The 19,564-nt window shown below is 56.8% G+C and overlaps 2 protein-coding genes across 4 annotated transcripts in view; one reads left to right on the forward strand and one right to left on the reverse strand.

Annotated features, from left to right (window-relative positions):
- Positions 1-13,136, reverse strand: part of KCNK9 (potassium two pore domain channel subfamily K member 9) — a 109,526-nt gene extending 96,390 nt beyond the window's left edge. For all 3 annotated transcript variants that reach the window (XM_017501689.2, XM_017501687.2, XM_037728921.1), the window contains exon 1: positions 12,713-13,136. In XM_017501689.2, the coding sequence (XP_017357178.1) occupies positions 12,713-12,995 (283 nt within the window). In that variant the 5' untranslated portion in view covers positions 12,996-13,136. The remainder of the gene's footprint in view (positions 1-12,712) is intronic.
- LOC108284806 (basic salivary proline-rich protein 1-like) lies at positions 12,994-17,013 on the forward strand. The gene is made up of 2 exons (XM_037728920.1): positions 12,994-13,555; positions 16,110-17,013. The coding sequence occupies exons 1-2, from the start codon at positions 12,994-12,996 to the stop codon at positions 16,262-16,264; spliced, it is 717 nt and encodes a 238-aa protein (XP_037584848.1). The 3' UTR covers positions 16,265-17,013.
- Positions 17,014-19,564: the final 2,551 nt, after the last annotated feature.

Here is a 19,564-nt window from a genome sequence, read left to right on the forward strand (position 1 = left end):
TGCATAGGTACACACATGGCAGTGTGATTTGCTGCCTTCTTCCCCTTCACCTATATCTGGCATTTCTCCCCGTGCTATCTTTTATTTTAAAACTGATGCCACATCTGCCTTTCTCTATGTGTGAGGCCATGAACTCCCTGTCCCTGGAGGGTTCAGCAATGCTGCCATCCTGAGAGGGTGGGACCAGATGACTTCTGAGTTCTCTTGACTGTCAGGTAATCGTCCTTGGGACTGATCCTTCCTATATCCAAGTCCTTAATTCCAGGCAGAGCGAGCGTCTGGGACTGCACCCCAGACAGGCTGTGGGTGTAATGGAGACCACATCAAGCTTGAAGAGAGATTTGGGCTCAAGTGCTAAGCTCCACTTCATGACCTTGGGTAAGTTGCCAGATCTCTCAGAGATTCGTCAGCACAACCAGGTAAGCACGGACCCTATTCTATAGTCTTGTTAATGGATGAAAGATGGCTGTGGGTGGGAACCTGTCTTGTAAACTAGATCACACCCAGGTCCAGCAATTATCCATAATGACGTCACTCCTAGCATACTGATGGAAAGGCATCCACCTCGAAATTCTCTCTTCCACCAGGCCAGGGTGGGCATATGTGGCAAGCATGCTACCACTGCCTGACCCATACCCATGTCAGACATGATTAATCAATCACGCATGGCACCCTGCCCCACTGAGGCTGCTTCTTGGTACAGAGTTGCAGTGACCAGAGCCACTCGGCTGGGCCAGACTGTCAAGGCAAATTCTCCCAGTCCCTGGAGCTAAACTGAGTCCACAGGCTCACCTCCCCTCCCCCTCCTCATTTCATGTGTCCACAAGTACACTGCAATCTCCCCGGATTGGTTCTATCTGGGGTGAGCAAGGGCTTCACTGTGGACACCAGCTTTCCAACTCCACATGAGCTTGTCCCAGCTGCCTTTCCAAGGCCACCTGAAGATCACTAAGAAAACATTCTGAAATAGTAAGAACATCAAAAGCGTTGTCAACACTGCTGAGGCCTGCTGAGGTTGCAGGGAAGCCAGAAGACCCAGCCCTGCTTGTACAGCTGTTGATGGGAACAACCCAGTGCTGTGCCCTCTGACCTGCTGATCCCACTACAGCCAGCAAACGCTTAAAGGAAGACCTCACAGAATCCACACCCACAGAGATGTCCAACAAACATGATCTACAGTTAGCCTAAAAAAAGAAAAAGCACATTAAATTGTTATCAATAGAGGCATAGTTCAATAGTTGAGGATCCACTCACTCAGTGGATATATAGCCATTAAAATCATTTCCCTCCAGACTGTGGAAATGCAAGAAAGTGTGATGTAGACGTAAAGAGAAAAGGGGCTCTGAAATGCTGTGCATATCACCACAGACACCGTGGGCACCTCCGGATACCTGGCTCCACCCCCTCCTCACCAGCCGCACCCTAGCTTGCTTTGAGAAACAGCACACCCCATTTTCCAGGTTCCCTTGCAGCTAGAGTTGGTCATAAGGCATGGTCCTGGCTGACGAGATATAAGTAGAAGCTGTTGGGTGGGTTGTCCCGGAAGCCTCTTTAGAAAGAAGCAGGCTCAGCTGACAGATACCTTTGACTTGTGTTCTTCCTCTTCTTCCTGCCGGGAGGGATGCTGGAGACAATACTGGTGGTGGAACAGCCATCACAGAACCATGAGACACCAGCCAGAGGACAAAAACCAAGCTAAGATGACTGAAAGCAGAAAGCTGGAAGAGCATGATCTCTCAAGGCATTGTGGAGCCACCTGTCCGCCCGTCTGCCTGCCCCGGGCTTTGCAACCAAGAAACAGAAAACTGCTGTTTGCTCATGTCCTTGTTAAATGGGCTTTCTGCGACAGGCACCCAAACACCATCCCTAAATGATCCACTCTGATAAGATGATAAAAACAGCAAGAACATTTAGACAATGACAAGAAGGTGAACATCGAACGCTGAAGCCGTTCTTGGATGTGACCATGGGGTCACAGAAGAATTGTGGGGAATTTCCTCCCTCTCATGAAACACTCTGCAGTTGCTTGCCAAATTTCCCTTCCCATAGTATAATAGCAATTTGGGGAATCAACACACACCGACTTCCCCCTCAGTGGTGTTTGGATACCTATGGCCTGAACATTGTCCCAAACAGACACTGGAACAATTTCCCCAACTGCGAGAGCTCCTCAGCACTTGGGAGCTGTCAAAGAAGTCATCTCTGGGAAACGGCACAAGGAGAGCCTCTCATCATGACCAGACTCACTGGGGAACGTTCTCCCACATCCCGCGGCATCTCTGCGCTGGGCCCTTCCCTGTGAGATAAGCTCAGCCTAGGTCCATCCAGCATCAGCAGCAGTCGGCTCCTACCCACATCCAACTGAATGCCCATGCCCTGGCACCCACGAGGAGCCTGGCACTGCCTGTTTCCAGACCACACGGGGCCTTGCACCCCGACTGCCCTGACACAAAATGCTGCCTACAGCTTCTGCTTCAAATGTGGAAACAAAGTGTGCACCTCCCAGTTCTCAGTACCACCCAGCTCATCCCGCCCACCTGAGCAGACCACCCCGGCCCCACCAGAGAGACTCACCCCAGCCCCTCCTGAGTTCACCCCAGCCCACCTGAGAGGCTCACCCAGGCCCCAGCTCTGAACCTCACCCAGCTCACCTGAGAGGCTCACCCCAGCCCCTCCTAAGAGGCTCACCCCAGCTCTACCTGAGGGGCACTCCCTAGCCCCACCTAAGTTCACCCCAGCCCCACCTGAGAGGCTCACCCAGGCCCCAGCTCTGAGCCTCACCCAGCTCACCTGAGAGGCTCACCCCAGCCCCTCCTGAGTTCACCCCAGCTCACCTGAGAGGCTCACCCCAGCCCCTCCTGAGTTCACCCCAGCTNTCACCCCAGCCCCTCCTGAGTTCACCCCAGCTCACCTGAGAGGCTCACCCCAGCCCCTCCTGAGTTCACCCCAGCTCACCTGAGAGGCTCACCCCGGCCCCTCCTGAGTTCACCCCAGCTCACCTGAGAGGCTCACCCCAGCCCCTCCTAAGAGGCTCACCCCAGCCCTACCTGAGTTCACCCCAGCCCCACCTGAGAGGCTTATCCCAGATGTGTGCCCACCTTCCCCACCTCTGACAAACACCACATGTACGCTATGCGCCCGTCAGCCGCAGGTAAAAGTCTCTCACCTTCCTGAGCGGGCTGCTCCTCACATGTCTGGCAGGGCCAGTGACAGCCAAAGGCCATTTCACAAGTGGGCATCTCTTCCTGACAGATGCCCGGCAGACTCACAGAGGCCTGCCACCTGCAGGTGGCCTTGGGGACCAAGATCACACATCTAAGCCTCAGGAGTGAGCAGCTCCCCGCTCAGCAGGACGGATCCCTAACCAGTCGTCTCCCATTAAAAGCAACAACTCGAGTTCTAAAGGCTGTGGCCCATTCCACACCTGCCCAGTGGTCCTGAGGCACAACTGAGCAGAAAGATGTCACCCAAATTGCTCTGTTCTCAGCTGTTTCTGCTCTCGGGGAGCCAGGAGTGCACACCAGCATCCAGCCAGCCTGAGCACCTGCTGTGGGCCTGGCTGGGGGCAGGGGAGCCTGAGACCAGCAGGCCCCTGGGGAATCTGGATGTCTACTCGGGAGACTGAGGCACAGTTAGCTGGGGAGCAGAGAAACAAGTCCTTTGCTCTAGAGGATAAAGGACAACTGGCGAAAAGAGAAAGGCGGAGCCAGACTCAGGGCAGAAGATGTGGGCACGGGCCTGGGAAGGGCTGGAGGAACAGGGCTGTGAGCTGAAGACCCAGGTCTGACTCTGCATGGGATGGGGAGCCACCAGGGTCTGGGGCAGGAGCTTTTAAAGGTCACTGCAGTGGTGGGGTGGAAGGTGGCGTCCCAGGAAGCCATGGTATCCCAACAGAACTGAGCCGGGGAACTCTCACTCCTTGAACGGAGCCAGGGCTTCTATTCCAGTCCATACCCATCCAACAGAGACACCCTGAATGTGGCTTGCAGACCCCAAAGCTCCCGGCCTGACACCCGCCATCCCAGCCCCCTTCCATTGGACGGTAGGAGCTTTTCTGTCTCTGAGGAGCATCTCTCAGTCAGAGTGAGCCTCAGGCCGCCCCTTGCTAGGATTGGGGCTGGGAGAGAGATATAGGGGTTGGGCAGCAGCAGAAAGGGGATGGTGGGGAAGTGGCGAGGGCAAGCTGAAAGTGGATTTGCCAAGAGTAGACAGCACAGCCAGGCCTGAATGCCTGTCCCCTAACCAGCATGCCCAAATGACCACCATCACAACAACACTGTGTTGCTCACCAGCTGCCTCCCGGGTGGAGGAGGGAGAAAGCCTTTCACACACATTTCCTCCCATTCTTACAAGGACACAAATTCTGAGCTCTACGTCCCCGTTTCATAGATGAAGAGGTCCAGTCTTAAGGGATGTGCCTGGGATTGGGCCTCCAGAATGGGCTTCAAGCCAGACATGAGCCACCGTGCCGGGCACTGGCACCTCAGGCCTGCCCACTTCCCGGCATCATGTGCCTTCGCAAGAGATGCCAGAGAGGAGCCCCTGAAAGCCTGCCCAGGAGACAGGTGGCATCATGACCCATTAAATGGATGGCTGGCCAGGGGTAGGGTAGGGACCTGCCCCCCACTCTCCAGATACCCAGCCCAGCGTCCCTCTTGCCACATCAACATTCCATTCACCACCGACCACCCCAAGCCCCAGCCCACCCTCCTCTACTCCAGCCCCCTCCCTCCACCCCACTGCCACCTGCTGGTCCCTCCCAGGGCTCGAGGTGTGATAAGGATGAGGATGGCTCACGGCAGGTCCACTCTACTCACCTAGCACCACCTTGGAGCAGCTGCTCCCCGGCCAGGCTGTGCCATCACTCAGGACCGGTTGACCCCAAGACCCCAGGCAGGGGCATGGTTGGGCTGAGGCCAGCAAACCATGAGCTGGAGGGACTTTCAGGCCCAGCAGCTGACATCTGCCCACAGTGTCCCAGCAAGCCAGGCCAACACACTCGCAGTGGCACCTGAAATTTCTCATCGTCCTCGCTACGAAGTTTTCCATTGACCACCCCTTCCTTTCTTGGTCCCTAGCACATAACTCTGCTTTGTGCTCAGGTATCAATGCCAGGGTTTGTATTTGGGTCCATACCAATGCAGGTCAGGGACTCTTTTGCTCAGTAGCACAAAATGGAAGTACATGTTCTCAAAACAAGTTAATGCAGGAAGGGGCTACCCAAAAAAGCTAGTGTACCAACTGAGAACATTAACAGAGGTATATTCTGTAGACAAAGGGAGGTGATGATCAGCAATCCTTGCATGCTCAGCCTGAACTGAGATAGCACACACAAGCTAAAAGGAGAGAAACATACAGGCTTAGAGGAGAGGAACCAGCTACAAAGGGCATTACTGGAAGAAACTCCAGAGTCCAGGGCTATCCCCAAATCCCTACAGGCCATTACAGGACAGGAGGGAGGCCAAGCTCCACTCAGCCCTCCCTTTGGAGGATCATAAGCTACACAGTGGGTACCCTGAGCTAAAAGGGGAAAGCTTTCTACAGGTGGAGGTCCCCAGGTAGGGGTGGGCAGGACAAGAGACCCTCAAGACAAAAATCCCTTGAGGAAAGAGACCCCAGACTCCCGGCTCCTTCAGGCTGGCTATGGGAGGGTGCTCCACCTGGAGGTGGGAGGAGTCCTCCTGCAATTCTCAGGCCCCAGAATTCCTCTGCCTGGGGGACTCTCTCAAGAGTGCCCACTGCCTTTCCTTTATCAGCCCAGCCTGCCTGGACTAGCTGCCTCCTAGTTCCCGGGGCTCTGCTGAGAACAAGCATTGCATCTCTTTCTCCATGTTTTCTCATCCTCTGGGAGGCTGGTGTACACACAGCCCCGAGCTGCTTGCTGCAGTCTGAGTCAGAGGGGCCAACCCTCTGGGGCCAGCTCCCTGGGCCACCATAGCACGCAGTCCCCACTCCAGACTCAATCCCGCCTCCGTGTACTGAAATCCCTCTCACCTTCCAGGTCTAAGCCCCCCATGTTCCAGTTTCTAAATGTACATCTGCTGGTTCCTCCTCAGGTGACCACAATAGAGACAAGCAGTCCTTGAGGAGAAGACCCTCCCCACCCAACCCACATGCACACACCGCTCCTCACCAGATCAGAACCCCACACGAGATAATCTCAACATTCATCTAAATACATCCACCACCACTTCACTGTGTGTTATATAATGAGCTCTTTATCACTAGAGGCATTCAAGAAGAAAATGACTAGTGTGGGGGGTTCTGGGGTGCTGGTAATGTTTTGTCTCCTGTTCAGAGTGCTAGTTACATGGACATGATTTCCTTATGAGAATTCACTAAGCAATACACTTATGAAATGTACACTTTTCTATAAGAACATTACACTTAAATAAAAATGCTTAAAAATCAAAAGTGATTGAATTGGCTCACCATCTGCAGGAAGGAGATGGGGCTGAGACACTTGGAGATCCTTCCTTCATGGAGCCATCGAGGCATTAACACTGAGGCTCTAGCTGAGGTAACGTGCCGGCTCACCACTGTGTGCCTCCCACCAGCACAGGGGCCCCAGCCAGCACATGGAAAGAGAGAGGGGCAGAAATTCATCCAATAAGCAAGTGAGTTGAGGACCCACTGAGTATACAGAGGAGGGAGGGAAGGAGAGAGGGAAGAAGGAAGGGAGTACACAGAAGGATGGATGGTTAGATACATGGATGGATGGATGGATGGATGGATGGATGGATGAGTGATGGGTGGATGGGTGGGTGGATGGATGGATGGGTGAGTGATGGGTGGATGAGTAGATGGATGGGTGGATGGATGGATGGATGAGTGGGTGGGTAGGTGGGTAGGTGGATGGAAAGTTGGATGAGGGGTAGATAAATAGATGGATGGGAGTGGGTGGATGGATGGTAGATGAATGGATGGGTGGATGGATGGATGGACGGATGGATGGATGAGTGATGGGTGGATGGGTGGATGAGTGGGTGAATGGATGGATGGATGAAGGAGTGGGTGGATGGATGAATGAATAGATGGGTAAGTGGATGGATGGATGGATGGATGGATGGGTAGGTAGATGAATGGGTAGATGAATGGATGACAGATAGGTAAATGGGTGTAGGGATGCATGGTACATGAAGAGATTGATGGATGGGTGGATGGGTGGGTGAACAGATGGATGGTGGATGGGTGGGTAGGTGGATGGATAAATGGTGGCTGGGTGGTAAATGAATGGATGGGTAGGTGGGTGGGTAGATGGATGGTGGATGGGTGGATGAGAAGGTAGATGCATGTATAGATGGGTAAGTGAGTGGGTGGGTAGATGGGTGAATGGTAGACAGATGGATGGGTAGATGAATGAATAGTGAGTGGATGAATGGTGGATGGGTAGATGAATGGATGCTGGATGAATAAATGATGGATGGGTGGATGGATGGATGGATGGATGGATAAGTGGGGAGATGGGTGAGTGAGTGGGAGGATGGATGGGGATGGATAGATGTGTAGCTGAGTGGACTGATGGGTGGCAGATGTATGGTGGATAGGTGGGTGGATGGATGGATGTATGAATAAGCAGGTGCATGGAGGACCAAGTGAGTACACATTGAATGGAGAGGTGGAGGCGTGGCTAACCGCTGCATGGAGGAAGAGGTGTACACTGAGGCCTGGTTCACCTACTGCTCTGACCTCATTAGACTCCACGAATGAAAGTGACCCAGGAAAGAGTAGGAGAAGGCAGTGGGTATCTCCAGCTCCTGGGTCTCACCTGATTCCCAACTCCTCCTCAGAGCACCATGCTGGGTGTCTCTGCACACCTATGTGTCTCTTTGATGTACCCCGGAATCAGAAGAAACCCCACATCTGCCCCCATTTATTTGTCCTGTCCATGACATCTATAAAGAGGCAGTGTTTCCTAGAGGGCCTGGGGCTAAGCCAGCCCAGGTCCGAGAAGGGGCAGGAGAAGAGGAGCTGCCCACAGGCATCTCCTGGCTCCCCGGCATGGCCAGCTACCCCACTGGACATTAGCAAGGCAGCCCCACTCCTCTGAGACAGCCCCACTCCTCTGGGCCCACCCCATGCCACACTGGTAGGCCCTTCATCTGGGTCTGCTGAGCAGTTTCACTGAAGGGTGGAGCTAAAGGGAGAAGGAAACACAAGATGGACTACTACACAAGCCCAGCCCTGGCCCCAGGAAAACATCACAGTCAGAGCCTTCAGTAAGGAGACCCCAACTGCATCACGGAGTTCCAGGCCTCAGTGTGTGTGGCCTCATCTGCCTCAGTTTCCTCATCTGTAAAGCAGGGGAAGTGAGTGCATCCGTGTGGAAGCTCCATGCTCCTCCAGCACCAGCCTGTGGGGTCTGCTTGGTGCCGCTTGTACTCTGCAGCCTTCCTTCCGGGAAGCCCACTGTGGGCCAGGCATTGTCCCGGCCCTGCAGGTACGGGGAAAACACAAACGGTTAAGGCCTGGAGCAGAAAGCACCGTATTCATTAAACAACGAGGCTGGGGCTGAGGAAGCCAGCACAAGAGGAGGCTGGGAAGACTTTGGAGGACAAGCACCTGTAAGACGGGTTCAAGGAGCCAACCAAGGAGCACAACGTATGTGTGTGCTGAGCAGGGTGAAGGGAGCTGCTGGGTTAGCTGCCCCGTACTGCACCCTGGATGACAACCCATTGTTTGGGTTTTCAGCTCCCTCCTTCTCCCCTCTCAAGGCCAGGCCTTATCTTGTCATCTAGACGGCCCCCGGAGCCTCGGAGCCTAGGAGCAGCACCGGCCAGGGCGGGGGCAGGTGCTCACTTAGAGTCTGAACCACATACCAAAACTGCACCAGGAGTGCCCGGAAAAAAATAGAAAATGCTGTCTCCTTCACAAAAGTCTGTTTAAGGTGCTGTTGATGAAGGAGAAAAGGAAGATTTCCCAAGGCACTCTGTTTCCCAGCAGGTACAGGCCCAGAAACCCGAAAGCTTTTTCTCAGAATGCACCCTGCCCCAAGCCAGCTGCCTCAATTCCCGCAACAACCTCTCCTAGCTTCAGATGGGCCCGAGGTTTTAGGGAAATACTGCCCCTTGTGTACGGCTCTCCAACCTGCAAACAATAACAGAAAAAAAAAAAAAAAAAAAAAGGAAAAACCCACCTTTCTTACACTCCTTCCCCACGAGAACCCGATTTTAAATTGTCCTCTGCACTCTGCAGATGAGATCTGATTTCTAAGCATGGTTTCCTTTTTTTTAATGATCCTGAAGGTAATAACAACTTGGGACACAGATGTTAGAGTGGAAAAAGAAGTGTCATGGAGACTCCAGCTCTGTGAGATCATGGGGAGACGCTCAAGTGCCTACTGCAGGAAGGTCACATGTGTGTGTCAGGGGTCCCTTACACACCTGAGCTTTAGTCCCAAGCAGGCCAAATCCAAATAAAACTCCTCCACCCCCTGTTCAGATCCTGGCCCCAGCGCTTCTGACTTCCACCACTTCCCCCAGCAGGTGGTCGGGGGCAGGGGTTGAGGGGCAGCTCAGAATGAACCCCTAATCAAAAGGGAACTACGGGGTACATGCAAGGGTTTCCCATCCAAAGGTCTAGCACTTCACAAGTTTAGAACTAAACATAATCTCCGCAGAAATAGCTACAAGTGGCACAGACATCAAAGGAAGCAAATGGGGAGAAATGGAAACACAGCTTGATAAATGATGTAACTGAAATTGCCCTTTGCAGGGCCCGGCTGGACTCCTGCTCTTCCCTGGTTATGACGATGGTCACCGTGCCCTGGGATCCCCGGAGGGCTGGAGCAGGATTCAGGGTAATATCCCTCCAAAGCCTTTTAGGAAGGTTGAGCCACAGATCCAACTCGAGGTGGTAATTATATATGTTTTAAAAATCCGTTTAACAGAGCAAGCTAATAACTGCATCTGAGAAGCCTTAATTCGTGGCCACCCAGCACCAGCGGCTCCCGTCCTAGCCTTGGAGACTTGGACAAAAAGTTGAAGCACACTCAAGAAATAGCTCAAGGTTAGATTAAAAATCAGAACACCCATGAAGATTAACCTGACTCATTAATATCACTGCCTAACAGGAGACAATTCCTTGGAGGGCAAGGCTTGGGGCTGGGTTTTGTTCTAGGCCTAGGAGCACCTTAATTTGCATTTATATTAAAAAAAAAAAAGGGGGGGGGCGGGGGGAAAACAGAATTAACTGGAAAGGTGCTTTGTTTCCCGTAAATTTGAGCTCTTCTGCTACACAGCTTCTTAGGGCAGAGAGCGGAGGCTCCATCAGCCTTTGTCCAAGAGCGTGGATTCCGTTCCTACTAAGTGTCAGCCACACTGTGCCTGGCAGCTGAAGCCCGCGGGATCTCACCTGGACCCTAAAAGTCAGCCTGTCGGGTGGTTACTGTGAGATATCCCTTCTACAGGTGAGGAAACTGAGGTCAGGAGTGGGGAAATGACCTCCTTATGGTCTTACACTATGGCAGAATTCAGATTCCAAGCCAGGTCTGTGGGTTGCAAGTTGAATGTCTTTCCACAACAGGACAGCTGTATTAGTGTTAGAGCTGTCTTTTATTCACACACGCACACACACACACACATTTGCCCCCCCAACCTTTCTCTCTAGAAAATCAGTGGAAAACCCAAAGAAGGAAGCGAGGAAAATCAGTGAATCCCTCAGACAGATGGCCTCTGTCCCTTATTCATACAAGTCCCACAGCCCCTGAGGCGAAGCCGACACCCTCCATTTGGCTGCACTTCCCTTGACAGCTTCTCTTTGGAGTTCTAACCATTAGAGGCATACACCCAGAACTACCAATCAGAATCAATCACGGAAACACACCTCAGCATGAACTTCATCAGTCTCAACAATGTATGTCTTAAGGAAAACTGGCACATTTCAGGGTTTGCGTTTAACACCAATCCTCTCCTCGATGTTGCAAGCTCAACTCTCAGGATCGGCCAAGCATTTTATGTGCCTGTTTTACTACTGGAAGCCAGTATGCTAACCAATTTCACCTGTCTTCTGTCTTCAACCCTAAAGGCGTGTTTAAGGGGCTTGGGGCTTTCTCCCCTTCCCAGGGCTGTTCAGTTTCAGAGGCATATTTCTTACTCTCCAGCCCTCCAGCAAACAGGCCCCTGTCCCCCAGAATCACTGCCCTGCATCTGCATGCCTCTGCCACAGTTTAAAGCCAAAGATGATGGCAATGACTGACTGGCCCTCTCAGATGCTGGAAACACAGCGTGGGAAGGGAAGGACTCATCTGTGTTTGGGGTGCTGGGCAAAGGGCGTGGGGCAAGCAGGAGCCAGGCTGATTATGTAGATAACAGAAGGACAATTTCCTTCACAAACAGAAAAACCTGCACCAATGAATTAAACATTTAAAACAAAATGACTCTCTAAAAAGTATTTTCAACCAAGAAGGAAAGACAGGCCGTCCTGTGCTGGCGCTTCCTGTTGCATATGGCACTGAGAAATCCTGTTTTTTTCAGCATGCAGAGATTTTCAGACAAAGAAAAATATCAAGGGGGAAATTAGAGGAGGAGGTCCAGAGAAGTGAGACAGGAGAGGCTGGGGAGAAGTCCGGAGAAGGAGGAGACCCCTGCCCAGAGCACAGGGGTATCAAGCCCTGAGGGGTGCAGGAAACAGACCACCCCTGAGCTAACAAACTGGCCTTGAAAGGTCTAAGGAGATGGCCCTAGAGAGGCAGCCTGCCTCACTGGGACAAGCGAACCAGAGACACCACCCTGCCTCCTGCCACGCAGGTTATCCACCTCTCTACCTCTATGGAGGGACCTTCTCCCGCTCCAACAGGTCTCCAAGTATAATGTCTGGGTGTCCCCCCAGCCCCCAGGGAACACTGCCCTCTGGACTCACCAGAGACCCTGCTCTGTGCATAGCGCCCTTGGGTATCCCTGTAGTCTACCAGCTGGACCCCCCTCTCAGGACTGAAGCTCAAGTACCCTGGTTTTCTGGGCAATATCTAGACCGGCCTTTCCCACTGTCACAGCCTAGGGAGTGGGCAGGTTCCGCCCTGCCCCCACTTTCCACCTCTACTGAGAGCAATTGAGGGGCTGCCACCCCCACCCCAAGCACCAGAGAGCAAACTCTCTCCTCCCAGGGGCCTGGGAAGTCCAAGCTTCAGAACTGGAACTCAGGGAGGAAAAAAGGAGCCGGAGGAAGAGAGATGAAATCTGAGCTCAGAGAAGCGTGGAGGGGGGCCCAGGGGATATGGAGGGTCAGTGCCTCCCACCCCCCAGGCGCACTCCCCTGCCACCTGAGTCCCTCTAGGAGCCATGGGTGCCAGGCCAGCCCTCTCCAACTCCCAGAGAGGTAGTAAGTGTAAGGCTCAGAGCCCCGCGCAGCCCAGCCCGCGCCGGGGCGGTGGGTGGGTGGGTGTCTGCTATGGGATTATTCTTAGCGCTCCACTCTCTTCGCAAAAGTGGCGCCTCCGCCCTCCCGGCTCAGGCACACTCGCTCGCTCGGGGCTCACACGCCCGGCCCAGACACCAGCACGCTGGAGATCACCGGGTGGGGTCCCCGAAGGGTGAGGTTCGGAGGCGCCGCAGAGGTGGGGGCTCCCTAGATAGGAGGGGGCGCTGCGGGAAGGACCCCCAGAGAGGCTGCGTTTAACCCTCGACGCCCTGTACCCAACCCTGCGCCGCGCGCTCTGCCGCCTTCCCGGACTCCTAACGGGGCGCGGGAGCCCGGCGGCGCACCCAGCCCTTACCTATGGTGGTGATGACCGTGATGGCAAAGTAGAAGGAGCCGGCGAATTTCCACTGGACGCCGGCGCGGTGCGGCTCGGACTGCAGGATCACCAGCTCCAGCTGCCGGTAGTCCTCGCTGCTGATGTTGTACTTCCCCTTGATCCGGATCTCCTCGGCTTTGAGTTTTTCCTCCTCGCGCATCTCGTGGTCCGACTCCAGGGCGTCGAACACGGCGGCGCCCACCAGCAGGTAGGTGAAGGTGCAGACGATGAGGGACAGAGTCCGCACGTTCTGCCTCTTCATGGCCGCCAGCAAGGAGCCGGCGCGGGGGGCATGTCCCGCAGGCTCACAGCCGCGCGCGTCCCACTGCAGCGCCCGGCGGCCGCCGCCGCCTCCTCCTCCGCCGCCGCCGCCGCCTCCAAGTTGTAAGCGGCGGCGGCAGCAGCAGCAGCAGCAGCGGGGAGGCGGGGGGCGGGGAGGCTGGGGGGGGGCCCCTCCGCTGGGGCCGCCACAGCCACCGCCACCGCGAGGCGGCTGGCGGGGCAGGGGCGGCGCGGGCCCGGGCTCAGCCGAGAAGGCGGACAGGCACAGGAGGCTGCTCGAGCGCCGGGGCCAGGCGTCCGGGAACCCCGACACCCTGCGCCAGACCCGGCCGAAGCAGCCCGCCCCACTGCGCAGGGCCATGCAGGGCGGCCCCGCTGGGTACCGCGCGGGCCTCGCTGCCCTCCGCACCCCGCCCCCCGCTCCCGCGGGAAAAGCAGGGACGGGAACTGGAGCCAGAACGCGGCCGGAGGGCGGCCGCGGGGCCCCGCACCTCTGTGGGTCCAGCTTGCGGGTGGCGGCGCCCAGCAAGAAGCCTGCAGGTCCGCGCGCCCCGCGGGACCTGCTTCCCCTTTTACCCCTCCTCGCCCCCTCTCGGTGATGGGGAGGAAAAGTTTGCGAAGTGGCGGTGTCTCTGGAGTCTCCTGCAAGCCGGGAGGGGGGCGAGCAGGTGCAGCGGGCGGGGCAGCCCGCTTCCCAAAGGTCCAAGAGCCCAGCGCCCACCCGGGCGCGCGGGGGCGCAGCGGGGTCCCTGCCGGGCGTCGGCCGGTGAGCGAAGTTTGCTCGGCTCAACCCCCAAGGCGCGGGAGCCGGGCGCGGCCCCAGGACGGCAGGGACCGCGATGGAGCGGCTTCGGGGGCGGCCTGGGGACGGCGCGGTGGCGGTCGGCCAGCCCGCTCCTCCGGGGGCGGCGGGCGCGGCGGCGGCGGCGGGAGGGGTCCCGCGAGCCTCGCGGAGCAGCCGAGCGGACGCGGGCGCATGAGCCGCGCGGGGGTCGGGGCCCTCCGGCGTCCGGGCGTCCCGGGAGGCGGCCGCTGCGCTGGTCTGCCCCGGGCGCTACGTGCGTGCGCGCCGTTGGGAGCCCGAGTGTGTGTGTGCGCGTGTGTATGTGAGTGTGCGTGTGTGTGTGTGCGCTTGGCAGCCCCGCTCCTGCGGGAGGGCTTCGGGGAGCGGGGGCCGGGCTACTCCGAGGCCGGGCCTCCCTCCCCCTTTCCCTCCCTCAGCCTCCAGGGCGCGCCACCTCCCGCCTGGTCCCCAGCCAGCTGGCGAGGCTGCTGTGACAGCTCCCGCTGCAGACCGAGCGCGGCGCAGGGCGCACGCGGAGGGAGCCCGGGAGGGGCGGCCTGAGCCGCAAGGGAGGGTACGGGGGCGGAGCCGCCGGCCGGTTTTGGCGGGGGATGGGAGGATAAACGAGGCCTCTTGGGTGCTTCTAGCCCGGCTCCCCAAGAGCGCAAGCAGCCCTGGCTGGTGGAGAGTTTGAGGGACTCGCAGTTGGGGGAGGGAAACGGGATTCAGCCGGAGATGGCAGACTGGCAGCTTCAGGCAGATCGTGTGGAGAGTGGGGAGCAGAAGGGGAGGGGGCCATGGCACACTGGAACGCGGCGGCAGCGGTGCATGTGGTCTCCCCACCCCCCGCCCAGCCACCCGAGGCGGGAGCGTGTCGTTGGCCAGGGACATGGCCTAGGGGAGTGGTGGGGTCCCAATGGCTGACTCGGCCCCCTCGCCTCCCAGCGGCACAGCCCGCTAGGCCCAGCACCTGCAGACCTGAGTCGTTTCCCCTGGAGAGCGCTAAGGATAGCATGGGCCGCCACTTTTGGAGTCAGGACAGCAGGGAAAGATATCGCAATCCCCCGACCCAATGCCCTCTCTGTTGCTTTACTGAAAAAAAAAAAAAAAAAAAGGAAGAAAAAAAACCCACCCTGATTCCCCACAGCTGGGCACAAGGTGCGCCCCGGCTGCAGCCCTGAGCCACGCGGTAGCCCCTCTCGGGACCACCTGGGGTAGGAACGCGAGGCTAGGGCCGGGGCGCACCTATTCCTTGCTTCCAGATGAGGCCTCTCCAGGCTTTATCTCCTTCCTATTTCGGCCTCCTCCCTCTCCCCGCCCTCTCCCTTTAGGCTTTCAAGGGTCTTTCCCTTGACCACCAGCTTCCTCAGTCCACCTGGAGCAGTGGAGTTTCAAACGGACAGACCCAAGCCTTAGAGACCCCGGGGCTCCCCTTTCTCTCCTGACTCCAGCCAAGGAAGAGATGGAGATGGGAAAGGGTCGCCTGGCGGCGGGATAGCAGCTGGCTAAGTGGTGGCTGGGGAATCAGACCAAACCCTCGCGCAGCTCGCGGGCTCCAGGAGACCAATCCCCTCTGTGGGTCGCCCCCGGGAGCTGTGCTTGGCCTCCCAGGCCTCAGGGACTCTGGGCCCAGAGGGTCTGGGACCCCAGTGCTTCAACGAGGCTCCCCAGCTGGGACGCTCTGCACCCCACTTCCAGGGCTCGCAGGTGCCCACCAGGGAAGGGGAGCCCGCGCTGTGGGCTACGTCTGAGCCCTAAGGTCCCCGCTGGGTCTGCGGGCGCCCTGGGGCGCAGGAGTAGGGAGCTCCACCCCAAGCAGGCACTCTCCCCAGAATTCATTTTGGAAACCAAGGCCCCCGCGCTCGGCAAGTGAGCCTGGCTGCCGGGTGAGTCACCGCGAGCGGGCGACAAGGATTCCCAGCAGCTGGTAATTAATTGCGCCGTGGCTCAGCCCACGACGGAACCCCAGTCAGGCCTCCCGCCGCCCTGGCAGCCGCGCCACCCCTGAGTCACAGCCGTCGGGCCTCCGCGCGGTCCGGAAGCCGCCTGCCCGCCTCGGCGCCACCAGGGGGCACTGGACTCCGACCCACGGGGCGGCCGCGCAGCCGGCCTCGGTGCGGGGAAGTCCAGGCTGTCCCCGCGGCAGCGCGGCCGGGGGAGGGGCGCGCCGGCAGACGCCGCGCTCTGCAGAGCCACTTCGATTTGGTTTACGGAACTCCATTTGCATACAGCCTTTCAGGAAAGCGCAACCACTGTGTGCGTACTGGAAGGACCTCGGAGACGAATTACTCCAAACCCCTTGTTTTACAGATGGGAAAACTTCCAGCAAGACAGGATCACGTGCCCAGGATCCCACAGTGTTTCCGATGTGGAGCCAGCGCTGGAAGCCTCTCCCTAGCTTCTGTCTAGTGCTCCTTCGAGGACCCTTGCAGCTTTCTGGCCCCAAGCTGAAATGCCTTGACTGACCACCTACCAGCCCCAGGCGCTGGTTCTTCCTCTCCTCCACCCTCAGAAATAGACCCGTGGACTCAGGCCCGCCCAGGCAGTGTCTGAGCCGTGGAAGTGGAGGGTTCCTCGTCCTCCCGTCCACTCCTCCCATGTGCCACCTTCCAAGGTGCGGGACCTGTGGGTGGCATGGAAGCTCTTTGGAGCAGAGCCTGGGGCTCAAACATCTTCCCTGCGTCCCCAGCATCCACCCCCATGGTGTATGCCACATGGCAGCCCAGAGAGTCCGCTGGGGGCAGTGCCTCTGGGTCTGCCACCCTCGAAGCCCCTGTGGGTCTGGGAGTCCCAACTGCAGCCTCACCTGAAGAAGGATGCGGAACTGAGGTGTGGCCAGAGTCCAGAATTCCCCAGGGCCACAGTGATTGGCTGGACTTGAACGTGTGAAGGTCCACCTCAACCAATCAGAGCCCTCCTCTGGGTAGGGCTGTCAGCAGATAGGTGACCTGAGGAGGGAGGCGGGTTCTTCCTGACGTTGAGAACCCGGCTGCAGGCACGTGGCACACACGCAAGGGTGAGCAAGTGCATTCTCTCGTGGGTTTAAGCCACAGTCAGCTGGTCCCAAGTCTGCCCGGTGCTGCTGGTGCCCATGTGCTGTGTTCACAGCTGTTTATGCCCTCCAGCAGCCCCACCCTGGGCCTCCCTTGGACCTGTTTCTGTAAAACAGATGTACCTTATTAGCTAATAAAGAACATCATGGTTTTATAACTCTGTCTGCTTGCCGGTACTTGTTCACTTCGTGCTTTACACATGGTGGGTGTGCCTGCAGCCCCTGTTCTTACCTAGGAAGGCCCAGCAGTTTATCCTGGTCCCACAGTGAGTAAGGGAAGACCCTAGTCCAAGGCCAGTACTTCTTTTGCATCACCGCAGTGTGTCTGGGCCAGGGCAGGCCGTCTGCTCCTCCCGAACATCCTGACTCCTGGGTATGTTCAACGCTTTGCCACATTAATCCCCACATTTTTGAAAACAGGCAGGGGTGCACTCTCATCATACCCATTTTACAGATGGGGAAGTCTAGAGAGGAGAGTGGGGCCATAGGTGGGCTCACTGACCCTGCATACAGCCTGCCCTTTCCTTCACCTCTGCCCAGGGCAGACATTGCTCATTGATCCCAGCACTGTCTTTGGCTGGGGTCTATTACAGCCTGAGAATGTTGAACACAGGGATACACATAAGGCCATTCCTGGACTGTTTCCACTGACCTGTTTCCTTTCAAGGAATGTGAGGCACCAAGGAGTCCAGTGGCTCCAAATCACAGAGGGGAGATGTGATGAGTCTCCCCTTCCTCAGTAGCCTCCCTGCCAGAACTAGAGGTTCCTCACTCTGCTCCTAGCTGATTTCTCAAGGCCAGTGACATTTGCACAGTTGATGGCACAGTTACTATCTTCACTTTAGACCTCCAGCAGTGTCAGATTTCAGAGAAAAGCACTCCCCAAACAGGCAGCCAGGCTCATCCGGGGCTTCCCAGCCTCCTCTTTAGGATGTGGACAAGTGTGTTCTGTAGTTACACAGTTTGAGAAACATTGGGTTAAACAGGCAGATGCAAGACTTCTCAGAGCCTTTGTTCTGCTAACAGGCATGATGACCCCTAAATGGGTATGCTGTGAGCAGTGTCTCCCAGACTCATTTAGCTGCAACACCCAGGTTCCGGGGACCATGCTTTGGGAACTGCTGGCCCAGCCCAGATACCTGGATACAGGGAGGCAGGAGGTCTTGGTTCCGCTTCCGGCTCTGCATAGACAAGCCTTGCACCAGTTCATGTCCTTCGGCCAGCTCACTGGCCCTGCTGCCTGCAGCAGGCATCTCCTTCCCTTCTCCACCTGCCACCAGGGCCACCTTCTGAACAGGCTGACTCTTGCACATCCATGGTGAAAACTGTCTAGGATTCTGTGGGTCAAGGCTAAGCTCAACCTGGTATTCCCATCCTGACAGCTGGCCTCCAATGGCCTCTCTCACCTGGTCCCTGCTCCTCATCTTTTAGGATTCAGCTCTAACGGTGTCTCCTCCAGAAGCTTCCCTGCCCCTGTGGGCTAGACTAGACTCCTGTGTCCCTGCATAGATTCCTGCCAGAATACTTCTATCACAATGACTCATCTGGGGGACTGCCACTCTCCCCCAAGAGGCTGTCAGCTTCTTGGGGGGAGGGGCCACATCTGACCCAACCTGGCCACAAGGGGTCTGCCACACAGTAGGCACACAGTGAATGTTTGATGAAAATGAAAGAGTTGGGTTCAATCACTAGTCACCGCCCCCTGTGAGAGTTCTCACAGGAAGGCAGAAGCAGTTGCAGGAGAGTCAGGGAACACAAGGCTTTGCAGATGGCAGAGATGGTCCAGGCCATGACTGACAGAGCCGCCAAGGTTTAGGCCTTGGCTCTAATGTCTGTGGGTGTCCAATATAGCAAAGAGGGAGGAAAAACAACAAGAAAGACAGATGTGAAGAGAAATAATAAAGCAAAGAGAAAGAGGCTCAAATGGTGGAAAGAGAGGGAAATGAGGCTGGGGGGGTGGGGCCATGGGGAGCTTACTGATCCTGCATACATCCTGTCCTTCCCTCCACCTCTGCCCAGAGCAGACATTGCTAATCTATCCCAGCACTGTCTGGCTGGGGTCTGCTATGGCCTGAGAATCTTGGACACAGGGGTTCACATAAGGCCATTCCTGGACTCAGCCCTGACCTGCTTCCTTTAAAGGCCCCAGCTGAGAAGGCAAAGAAGATTTTAAACCCAACATGAAAGAAGAGAGGAGCCAGGCAGGAGTGGCACAGTGATGGTATATGTGGCACGGAGGAAGAAGGCCCCTGTGTGCTGATGCAGGTGAGTGCCCACGTCTCAGTCACCTGCTGGATATGGAGCCTGAGCTGGAGTGTCCCTACTACAGCTTGAGTCCTCAGGGTAACTCTGTGAGACTACCATTATCATTCCCACTGGCCAGTGTCAGAGCCAAGGCTCTCTGAGCTTACGACAGTCGCTGTGGGAGGGTCCTTGGAAAGGCACTGCCTCTGCAGGGCCAGGAGTTGGAGAAAGCTGTGTCCTTCTTCACCAGCCACAGGCCACGAGGGCTTGGCCAGCACAGCAACCAGAAGACTGAGATGGAACGGAGAGGGTCAGCCCAGCCCCCGGTACACAGTAGGCTCTCAGATAAAACCCGGGCCCCGGTACACAGTAGGCACTTAGATAAAACCCGGGCCCCGGTACACAGCAGGCGCTCAGATAAAACCCGGGCCCCGGTACACAGTAGGCGCTCAGATAAAACCCGGGCCCC

The sequence above is a fragment of the Cebus imitator genome, unplaced genomic scaffold, assembly GCF_001604975.1.
Source record: "Cebus imitator isolate Cc_AM_T3 unplaced genomic scaffold, Cebus_imitator-1.0 Scaffold284, whole genome shotgun sequence".
Taxonomy (NCBI): Eukaryota; Metazoa; Chordata; class Mammalia; order Primates; family Cebidae; genus Cebus; species Cebus imitator.

What these genes read in the sequence shown, in the direction of transcription:
- LOC108284806 (XM_037728920.1), top strand. Translation starts at nt 12,994, where the DNA reads ATGGCCGCCAGCAAGGAGCCGGCGCGGGGGGCATGTCCCGCAGGCTCA. An exon ending in GCCCAGCAAGAAGCCTGCAG is followed by an intron (nt 13,556 to 16,109) that starts GTCCGCGCGCCC and finishes CTTGTTTTACAG; the next exon opens with ATGGGAAAACTTCCAGCAAG.